The 12,220-nt window shown below is 33.2% G+C and overlaps 1 protein-coding gene across 1 annotated transcript; it reads right to left on the bottom strand.

Annotated features, from left to right (window-relative positions):
• Positions 1 to 5,647: 5,647 nt before the first annotated feature.
• On the bottom strand, positions 5,648 to 10,300 carry LOC132719597 (activator of basal transcription 1-like; the record flags this gene model as incomplete). Its single annotated transcript, XM_060703388.1, has 2 exons — positions 5,648 to 6,250; positions 10,163 to 10,300. Coding segments are annotated over 2 exons (626 nt in total), but the record flags the coding sequence as incomplete, so codon positions are not given.
• Positions 10,301 to 12,220: the final 1,920 nt, after the last annotated feature.

Below are 12,220 nucleotides of genomic sequence, written 5' to 3'. Positions count from 1 at the left end.
AACTCTTATAATATCTTTAATTTATATTTTAGCAATATATGAATGTTGTGCCAATTTAAGCAGAGAAACCAAAATCTTTTGTGTTTGAAAGAATGGTAAAAATTAAGTTCATTTTTTAATCTTTTATTTCAATGTGTTTATGTGATTATGTTCTCAATTTTTGTTTCTCTTATATGCATTGATTTATGCTGAAATTGTGAGAGTGGTTTATTTTTAATATGTTTTCTCAAACCATTATTTGATTTGTTTTTATTACCAGAATTGTGTTCCGCTTATTGTCATTATTTTATTTGATTTTCGTTATTAATTTTGCATTTCTATAAAATGTTTTTTTTAGATTTTAACCAGAATGCTTTTGCAATACGATACTGATTTTTTTTTTTTTACAAATTTTGTTGTTTTATAGTTTGTATAAAACAAGTGGAGAATTTACATGGATTTTGCTTGAGTGGGTCCATTAAAACATATTATATCATACCCTTTTTAAATTTTGCACATTGATATATGTTGATTTAGTTTAAAAGAACCAAACTCAGAAACCTTTGTTCTCCAATCCTGCTACAAATAATATATGTGCAGAATATGAGTTGAGAAGAAATAAAGGGTAGTACTGGTTAAGGATCTGGGTAAATTGGATACATTTGTATATATCAACTGCTTACACACACCCAAAACCCACCCACCCTCACCCTCTTGCATGCAACAACCCACACATGCACCTCAGCACAGGCACCCTACCACACAAAAGATACACCCCCAGGTCACCTATTCTATTTTTGGATTCTTATATCATTATAGGCAAAGTACCTTAAATAATAAAAGATATATGTTTTTAATTATAATCTGGGATGTGGAATTATTGACAAACTTGTCTTTCAATGTAAATGGATTTTTTTTGTTAGGAATAATTTCATCCTGTTTAATATGGGGCATTAAATTACAGATATCACCAACTTAGTGCAGTATTGGGTTAGCTGCGATAAATTTACTTCTTAATTATTAAGAGGTTGATCAATTACTGCACAAAGGGGACGATATGGACTCTTGTGTCAATCTCTTTTGAGAAAGGAATACTAGTGTATCATATAAGTTGTGCAATTTTTATTGTTGTATATTTTGACAGTTATATACATGTAGTGTTTCATTTTCTTTAAAGCAGCACGCCTCCAGATACTTGCTAATTTTCATAAATATTTTGAAAATCTATTAAAGAGTAAAATATTGTGTAGTGTTCATGAATTCCCTTATATATTTGATGGATAGTTGCTTTATTATAAGATTTGTGTGTACATTTTGTTTGTTAAAGCTTTCCTTACTGATTATGTTCCTGTTTTGTTTTTTTTCTGCACTAGTCTAAAAAATAACACAAGAATCTTGAAACTTATATACAAATTGTGCTTACCTTTATTTTAATTTTCTGCACTAGTCCTCACTTATATATTATGCATAAACCATATTTATTTTAAGTTTGTTTTTACATAACCCAATTTAACTGGTATATTCTAGGTTTAATCCGCGGTAAATCATTCTTGATTTCACCTAGTCAATTTTGCTACAGTATTACTTTCATTCTAGTTTATTTATTGATTGGTTTAATCAAAGAAATAAAGACCTTGCCATTTTCTGTTACAATATATGCCTATTTAAAGACCCATTATGCCTCAGAACTAACCATCATTTTATTTCTCAAAAACTGTTTTATTTTTAGCTCGACTATTCGATAAGAATAAGTAGAGCTATTGCAGTCACCCGAGCGTCAGCGTCGGCGTAACCACTTATGTTAAAGTTTTTGTAATAGTTCAAATATTTTCAAAGTCCATTGACATATGGCTTTGAAACTTTGCACACTTGTTCACCATCATGACCCCAATCTGTAGACAGGAGGAGGTAACTCTATCAAGCATTTTGACAGAATTATGCCCCTTTTTCGACTTAGAATTTACGTTAAAGTTTTTGTAATAGTTAAAATATTTTCAAAGTCCATTGACATATGGCTTTGAAACTTTGCACACTTGTTCACCATCATGACCCCAACCTGTAGACAGGAGGAGGTAACTCTATCAAGCATTTTGACAGAATTATGCCCCTTTTTCGACTTAGAATTTACGTTAAAGTTTTTGTAATAGTTCAAATATTTTCCAAGTCCATTGACATATGGCTTTGAAACTTTGCACACTTGTTCACCATCCTGATCCCAACCTGTAGACAGGAGGAGGTAACTCTATCAAGCATTTTGACAGAATTATGCCCCTTTTTCGACTTAGAATTTACGTTTAAGTTTTTGTAATAGTTAAAATATTTTCAAAGTCCATTGACATATGGCTTTGAAACTTTGCACACTTGTTCACCATCATTACCCCAACCTGTAAACAGGAGGAGGTAACTGTATCAAGCATTTTTTTACTATCAAGCACTTAGAATAGTCGAGTGTGCTGTCCTACCGACAGCTCTTGTTGGTATATTTTAAAAGTTTCCAAAAAATGCTCATTTGCCATATACATAAACTATCTTCTGCTGATTTTGTTATGTTGGCATAATTTGTATAATCATAGTGAATTAGTTTTTTGTATGAAAGTCAAAATACTACTTTGTTTACATTTTGCTATCTTTGCGACACATAACTGCATGTTCAGCGCTACTTTTTTCACTTGTTGAACATTTAACATACTCCTAAACAACTGTCAAAACATTACTAAACACATGTTTAACATTTAACAAGAATTGAGAAAATAGGGATTTCTGAGGCATAATGCACCTTTAATGAAATTATATAGAATCTTGTGACAGTTAGTATAAACTGATGCTACCTTTATGGTCATGCCAGGCTACTGGTTAGTTTTTGTGCAGTCTGACATAACTAATGAGTCTATTATATTTGCTGTTCTGTTCTGTTCAATTCTGCAACTGAATGACCTTGAACTATGATTGGACTGTTCCAAATTTAAAGTTGGGTAAGCCCATTATAAGCCTTAAGCACAGTATGGGTTTAGAAGAAAGAATTTCAAAGTATTTTTCATAATTTTATTTTTTTCTACATAGACAAGCACATAATATTATTTCAGAGTCTAGACTCGTTAGTTTGAAATTATATATACATGTATGTGTAGAATCTAGATTGTCTATAGAATTTAGCCATGCTTTATATTTCCAAATAAATGTATACATAATCATGTAATTTGTTGTTCTTCTTGATTCTAGTGTTAGTTGAAAGTGGATAAATAAATAAAATCCCAGCCTATTTCAATAATTTCATGCATATTTGAATGTTAACCTGTTTAACACGGGTTTTCAAATGGAGTTTTTTTTTTGTGTTTTTGTTGGGTTTTATGTCGCACCAACACAGTACAAGGTAATGTCATATGGCGACTTCCAGCTTTTACTGATGGAGAAAGACCTTAGGTTGCTTTCCGTTCATAATTTCAAACTCAAACAGGCTCCTGAGTAGAACCATTGATTGATGATCTATAAGCAAGCTGGATAGCTTTCTCACATGAAGGAATCCAAAGAATCCTTGTGTGAATCAAACCGACAGTGGTAAGGGGCAAGTGGTTTGAAGCCAACAACAATAACCACTTGGCCACAGATCCCACCCCCATCAAATAGAGGTAAAACATTAGTTAAAGTAGTACAGTATGCCTCTTTAAGGTTTACAAAAATTTCTAGTGTAACTAGAACCATCACTAAATGTGATTAATACCCCCACAAGTCTGCTTTGGAAATGAGGATGTTACTAGTAACAGAATACCTTGTAAAAGAATTGATACATAGAGTTGTGGTTGTGGGCAATTAGAGATAATTGTGGTTCATGTATGTTGCATTTCCTTTCAATGTGATTGGCCATTGATGAAGTTTAATTGAATTACTCTGTAATAAGTCAAGAAAGAAAAAGAACAAAGGGCAATAACTCTATAAATACTGAAGATAGAGTTATAGTTCTTGTGAACTGCACTTCCCCTTATTGTGCTTGACCATTGTATGAAGTTGTTTTGAATTCCAACCAGTACGTTTTAAGTTATGCTCCGAAAAGGAAAAGTATCAAAGGGCAGTAACTCTGTATTTTGTCAAAATGGAGTTATGGCTCTTGTGCACTGCACTTCATTTTAATGTCCTTGACAACTGTATGAAGTTGTACTGAATTCCAAACAGTAGTTTTCAAGTTATGCTCTGGACAAGGAAAAGTGACAAAGGGCAATAACTCTGTAATTAGTCAAGATGGAGTTATGGTTCTTGTGCACTGCACTTCCCCTTATTGTGCTTGACCATTGTATGAAGTTGTTTTGAATTCCAACCATTAGTTTTCAAGTCATGCTCTGGACAAGGAAAAGTAACAAAGGGCAGTAACTCTGTAATTAGTCAAGATGGAGTTATGATTCTTATGCACTGCACTTCCTTTCAATGTGCTGGACCATTGTATAAAGTTATAATGAATTCCAACAATAAGTCTTCAAGTTATGGTCCGGACAAAAGAAAGCAATGGAAAAGTAACAAAGGGCAATAACTCTGTAATTAGTCAAGATGGAGTTATGGTTCTTGTGCACTGCACTTCCCCTTATTGTGCTTGACCATTGTATGAAGTTGTTTTGAATTCCAACCAGTAGTTTTAAAGTCATGCTCTGGACAAGAAAAAGAAACAAAGGGCAGTAACTCTGTAATAAGTCAAAATGGAGTTATGGTTCTTGTGCACTGCACTTCCTCTCAATGTGCTAGACCATTGTATGAAGTTATAATGAATTCCAACAATAAGTCTTCAAGTTATGGTCCGGACAAAAGAAAGCAATGGAAAAGTAATAAAGGGCAATAACTCTGTAATTACTTTAGATAGAGTTATGGTTCTTATGCACTGCACTTCCTATCAATGTGCTTGACAATTGTATGTAGTTATATTAAATTCCAACCATTAGTCTTCAAGTTATGGTCTGGACAAAAAAAGAAGGCAATGGAAAAGCAACAAAGGGCAATAACTCTGTAATTACTTTAGATAGAGTTATGGTTCTTGTGCACTGCACTTCCCCTTATTGTGTTTGACAATTGTATGACGTTGTTTTGAATTCCAACCAGTAGTTTTCAAGTTATGCCAAGGACAAGGAAAAGTAACAAAGGGCAATAACTCTGTAATTAGTCAAGATAGAGTTATGTTTCTTACGCACTGCACTTCCTCTCAATGTGCTTGACCATTGTATGTAGTTATATTGAATTCCAACCATTAGTCTTCAAGTTATGCTCCGGACAAGAAAATGCAATGGACAAAAAAAAAAGCAATGGAAAAGCAACAAAGGGCAATAACTCTGTAATTACTTTAGATAGAGTTATGGTTCTTGTGCACTGCACTTCCCCTTATTGTGTTTGACAATTGTATGAAGTTGTTTTGAATTCCAACCAGCAGTTTTCAAGTTATGCCCCGGACAAGGAAAAGTAACAAAGGGCAATAACTTTGTAATTAGTCAAGATAGAGTTATGGTTCTTGTGCACTGCACTTCCTCTCAATGTGCTTGACCATTGTATGTAGTTATATTGAATTCCAACCATTAGTTTTCAAGTTATGCTCCGGACGAATATGCAACGGACGTCTGGACCGACCGACCGACCGACCGACCGACCACCGGGTGATTCCTATATACCCCCCCAAACTTTGTTTTTGGGGGTATAAATATAAGCAGGGTATTGTCCATTGTAGAAAAGCACAGGAGGGAAAATTGTTTGTTTTAATATGGACTGGGGAATTGCCCAACAAAATGTTGAAATTCAATTGATCAAAATTAGATTTAATCTTCATCACTATTTACATCACACCCAGCAGAAAATATCTTTGATAAAAATGCTTTCTTTTTTCCTGGGTCTTTCACAGCTGTGCCATCCCTCGCTAGTCTTTGTTTTTTAGCTCCATCTAAAATAAATTTATTTTTAGATTTTCTTTTATTTATCTCATCTTCTGTTTCTTTTAACCTTATCACATTTACTCTTTCATTATCATCCTTTTCTTCATTTAATGTCTCATTGTCTCCATTTTCACCATCTTCTTTGGCTTCCTTTAGTCTCTTTTGCTTCTTTTCTATTTTTTTCAGTCTTTGATTTCTTTCTGCATTTTGAATATGAAAGTTTGCTTCGCGTTTAGCTTGTGATATTTCTGCTCGCATTCTCTGAGAATGAACAGCCTTTTCGTATGCAAGTCTCTCGTTTAAATGAGTCCATTTAAATCTATGAAGATATTTCATGTTCCATAACTCTTCCCTCCATTTGTTTTTCTTCTTGCCTGTAAAAAATTGAATAAACATAATCTGTAATTCATAATTGATCTGGTATCTTTGTTTAAACTTTGCTAATGTTGAAAACCACAGAGAAAAGAATTAAATCTAAGGATTTTTATTCTTATAGTTCAGCATGTATAACAACAATAACACTTGCTGTCAACAATATGGCAAAAAAAAAACAAGAGGGCCATCATGGCCCTGAGGTCGCTCACCTGTATATAGGCCCCCCAAACCCCACTCCCCCAACGTTGCAGAGCCAATTAAACCCAAGGGCTTTTATTTGCACAAACTAGGTAGACACCCATAAGAAGATGTTTCATGCTAAACATTTAAGTTCTAGCTCATTGGGCTTTTTAAAAGAAGATTTTTTTAGTTTTTACTATACTCATATAGTTAAAAACAATGACACCCCTGGGGCCGGGCCAGTTTTGACCCCAGGGCTTTTATTTGAACAAACTTTGTAGACACTTACTAGAAGATGTTTCATGCTTAATATCTAAACTCTAGCTATTTGGGTTTTTTCAAAGAAGATTTAAAGTTTTTGCTAAACACATATAAAGAAAATCAATGACCCCCGGGGCGGGGCCAATTTTCACCCCTGGGCTTGTATTTGAACAAACTTGGTAGACAACTATTAGAACATGTTTGATGCTCAATATCTTAGCCATAGCTCTTTGAGTTCTTTAAAAGAAGATTTTTTAAGTTTTTACTATATGCATATAGGTAAAATCAATGACCCCCCGGGGCGGGGCCAATTTTGATTCAGAGTCAACTCGTCCCCTGGTCAACTCGTCCTCTGGTCAACTCGTCACCTTTTTGGTCAACTCGTCCCTTGGACAACTCGTCTCCTGGTCAACTCGTCCCCAACTCGTCCCCTATATTTTATTATTATTTGTTTTTCATATATTTCATAAATTATTATAGACTGTTAAAATAATACATTATAAAATTACTAAATTGGATATATTTTGACGCTTTTTGTATGCGAATATTTGGAGTTTTTATTTGTTGTTAATTAAATATATCATGACACGTGCCTTTGGTTATTAAAGTAAACATATAGTAATTTGAATATAGGATTAAAGACACATTTGCCTCTGTGGTTGGATACGTATTTATATATTTAAAGAACGTGTGTCTTTAATTTGAAATTATACAAATCGCTTGAAAATAGTGCCAAAGGTTGTTATAAAATTTTATTTTCCAAATGTCGAATTTTGTTTTTGATGGTGTATGGTCAAATATATGAAAATGTTGAATTCATTACAATTAATACATTCAATATGTTGACTTGTATTATACAAGAAATTCTGGAACTCGGTTTTATACAGCTCCTCTTTGAGATCAGTTTAAAGATTTATTTATGGAAATTTAATATTAATCTTTACTAATTATTAGATGGCAATTGAATATTTAGTAATTACTTTATGTTTTCAATTAGTTAATATCCAAGGCAAATATTATTGTACGGATTTTTTATTTAAAAAAAAATAATGAAAAAATAAATAAATACTAACTCTTTCAAAAGGCATGTATGTTTATACAACTCCTATGATAATGGACCATAATATTACAATGAAATGCAATTTTAAAAAATCAGAAACAATTGACAATTTCACAACAAACAATTATCATGTTTTTAATTGACACGATCCTTCTATAATGAGATCAATACGCACCGACATAAAAGTTTTTAGCACTCCCAATTTCTGTTAATCTGTCGTCAGTCTTTAATCCATTCAGGGAGGAGGTAAAATCAAAGAGTTGGACCTAATTTTAGTTTTAATTATCATTAAAAACTCCGATTAATTAAACATTAATTGAATGTTTACAAACTTAACTGTCTTTGTAGTTTTACATCAAAGCTATGCACGTGCGCTTAGATAAAGATCATTAAAATTTAACGTAAAAAAGACGTTATTTTATTAATATTTCGATATCAATCAAATTCATTATTAATTTTACATAAAAAGTTCTATTTAAAGACATTGATTTACAACATAATAGTGACGAATAGATCGAACGTAGGGGACGAGTTGACCATATTAGGGACGAGTTGACTCTTTGAGGACGAGTTGACCAAAAAGGTGACGAGTTGACCAGAGGACGAGTTGACTAGGGGACGAGTTGACCGGATTGCCCAATTTTCACCCCAGGGCTTTTATTTGAACAAACTTGGTAGACACCCATTAGAACATGTTTCATGCTAAATATCTTAGCTCTAGCTCTTTGGGTTCTTTAAAAGAAGATTTTTCAAGTTTTTACTATATGCATATAGGGAAAATCAATGACCCCCCGGGCGGGGCCAATTTTTGACCCCAGGGCTTTTATTTGAACAAACTTGGTAGACACACACTAGAAAGATGTTTCATGCCAAAATATCTAAGCTCTAGCTGTTTTGAGTCCTTTAAAAGAAGATTTTAAGTTTTTACTATATGCATATAGGGAAAATCAATGACCCCCGGGGTGGCGGGGCCAATTTTCACCCCAAGGGCTTTTATTTGAACAAACTTGGTAGACACCCATTAGAACATGTTTCATGCTAAATATCTTAGCTCTAGCTCTTTGGGTTCTTTAAAAGAAGATTTTTTAAGTTTTTACTATATGCATATAGGGAAAAATCAATGACCCCCGGGGGCGGGGCCAATTTTGACCCAAAGGGCTTTTATTTGAACAAACTTGGTAGACACTCACTAAAAGATGTTTCATGCCAAATATCTAAGCTCTAGCTCTTTGAGTTCTTTAAAAGAAGGTTTTTTAAGCTTTTACTATATGCATATAGGGAAAATCAATGACCCCCGGGGCGGGGCCAATTTTGACCCCAGGGCTTTTATTTGAAACAAACTTCGTAGACACCAATTAGAACATGTTTCATGCTAAATATCTTAGCTCTAGCTCTTTGGGTTCTTTAAAAAGAAGATTTTTTTAAGTTTTTACTATATGCATATAGGGAAAATCAATGACCCCCCGAGGGGCGGCCAATTTTGACCCCAGGGCTTTTATTTGAACAAACTTGGTAGACACTCACTAGAAGATGTTTCATGCCAAATATCTAAGCTCTAGCTCTTATGGTTTTTTAAAAGAAGATATTTAAAGTATTTTTTTTCGGTTGCCATGGCAACCAGAGTTTTGCATGGAATTAAATTCTTTGAACAATTTTTAAAGGTGACCACCAAAGGAACATTCCTGTGAAGTTTGGATGAAATTGGCTTAGTGGTTTATGAGGAGATGTCATTTAAAGTAAAAGTTTACGGACGACGGACGGACGGACGACGGACGAAAAGCGATCACAAAAGCTCACCCTGTCACTTTGTGACAGGTGAGCTAAAAAACCCACACACACTGTCACACTTCCTAATGAATATGTAACCTTTTAACTTCAATTTTACATTTCAACACTGCAACAACTGCAAAAATAAACTTATATGGCTTACAGCAAACAAATTTTAAGTTCACAAACTGAATGTTTCCAGAAATTTAGGAATTACTCTCTTTTTGACAATATAATTAGTGACTTTTAAGAAGAGAGGAGTTTTCTGCTTATCAATGTGCTCTATCCCACTGGAAATGATGAAAAATAAAATATCTTCTTGATGAAAATTAAAATATCTCCTTATCTACAATGTACATATAAAAAAAATATTTTCCTTTTTTGTACGAATCCTGGTAACCAAGTATACATACTTTGTACTAATCAAGGCTACCAAAATGACCATACTTCCATTGAATTTTTAAGCAAAATAACACTAAAAATCATTATCTGAAGTGTACACTTTATAATTGTCATAGTTTAAATACAATACCTGAAAAAGATTGTATAAATGACCTTCATTTTTGGAGTTCTATTTAGGAAATCGATGGATTTAACATGAATACAGTAAATCACTGTGAAACATTTAAATCATTAAACTGACCTCCAATCTGGGTATTGTTCAAGCTTGCAGCAACCTTCTTTGCTACCCGCTTATCACGAAATTCAAGCCATCCTTCTGAAAATATTCGTCCCCTCTTCCCTCTTGCTTTAGCCTTTACTGGAAAAAATATATATAAAACTATAATGATGTTGATAATTGTGTAAAATAATTAATGTCATTTAATGTGTTGCTATCAACAACATATTTATTAACAAATACATTTTAAGGTTAAACAGTAAATAGGACTGTTAAAAAAAGCCTGCTTGACAATCTGAATAACCATGATCTAATTAGCTCGTCTGCTGGCTTTTTTTTCAGATACATTAATTTTGTTAAAAAATAATGAACTGCTAATAGTATTAGTAATACAGGATTTGACAAATGCAAGGTCCACCTCGTCTCAAGCAGGGTCAACGACTCTGTCCTGTCCTAATTTACAGTCTGCCTAAGTACAGTCCCCCTGTCCCTTAGTCACAAACATAAGTCAGAATATTTTTGCTGATAGCTTTTAACTGTGGTCTATTTGACTCACTGGCCTCGGTGGCCGTGGCGTAGTTCTGGCTTTATAAGCCACTTTTTAATATTTTTGTTTTTCATCTGATGCGGCATTAAAGTTTTGGATTAGTCCCGTTACGAAACCTAACCAGAATAACTCAAGTTGATTTAACCTTATTTTTCACTTGCAAATACCCTTGTCCCAATCAATTATGGTGCATTTTGTGATGAAACAATTAGTTCAATATCATTCTATACCATTTAAAGTATCAAAATATTAATATCGTCATTAAAATTGCCTATTCAACTGTAAAAACATCAATTACGCCGACTACATGCGACCTTGAGGCTTGACATTTAGGAGCTACGCGAGACCTCGTATGACATCATTCGCGGGAACTGATTAGACTTAGAGTAGAGTCCTGTACTATATTTAGAACAATCTTTGTTGACAAAATTTCAATAAAATTTAAATTTAAGATACTGTTTTATTTATTTTTTTTTAATATTTTGTATTTAAAATATATTTATTAATAAAAAAGTAAAATCATTTTTTCAATATTTTTAAAAAAGTTTTAAGCAATTTTTTCAAAATTAATTTTAAAATTTACTTATCAAACTTTTTTGGAAAATTTCGGCCAAGTCTGAATTTTTTACCCTGTGGGAAAACTATTGGGATTAATTTTAAATAAATTTTTTTGTCCATCCTTGTTTATCAACTTATATATTTTCTAAAAAGTTATGTTCACTTTACTTCAGGGCAGTTTAAAAAAAATAGAGCAGTCAGTTTCCTTGGCACGAATTTGGGGGATTTTTCCCCCCCATCTTCTTCACTTCACTCATGTCTATAAAAATATTAAACGGGACGCTGAAAACCTTAATTAAGCACCTGGCGTATTTTGGGGCCCCCAAAACCATCTTCAACATCAAAGACAGGAAAATTTTTTTCATCTTAAGGAATCAACTAATTTCTACTCTTACAACTTTGCTTTTTGCCGCTCTTTTTCCAACGTTTTCAAAATTATAATAACAAAAAGTTTGCCCCTTTTTTTTCACTACCCCCCCACCAAATTCACCGAAAAATATTATACAAACCACTGGTTTGGGGGAAAAAACCCGCCCTAAAATTCCAAGTTTTAAATAAAATCTTAATCTACATTCATCAATTTGGGATTCTGCTAAGTAAATTATTCCACTTTCAACAGTTTTTTTCTTCTTTTTTGTTTTCAAATCAGGCATTTCAGACACGTTGTCTTCCATGTGATAAACACAAATGATCGACCAAACTTCTATCTAGCAAAGTCAGGTAAAATAAAAAGGTCCAGTACACGGAATCCGGAACACAGGATATTCTCCGCCTTACGCTGGATAGTTTCCGACCTCTAATAATTTGCCTTGCACACCTTCAATGCCTTTAGATAATTTAATATTACACTGTCAATAGTTTGATAATTCAATAATAAATTCAGTTTATGTAAATAAAAGTATAAAAAAGGTCGGAAAAGTCATACACAATTAATTAGAATATACAGGTTGTCGCACATTCCGGAAAAATTACGGCCC

This window comes from Ruditapes philippinarum, unplaced genomic scaffold (assembly GCF_026571515.1).
Source record: "Ruditapes philippinarum isolate M1 unplaced genomic scaffold, ASM2657151v2 ctg14231_1_1_1_1, whole genome shotgun sequence".
Lineage (NCBI taxonomy): Eukaryota > Metazoa > Mollusca > Bivalvia > Venerida > Veneridae > Ruditapes > Ruditapes philippinarum.
Note: the sequence above shows the minus strand (reverse complement) of the source record. Positions and strands in the feature narration are given on the sequence as shown.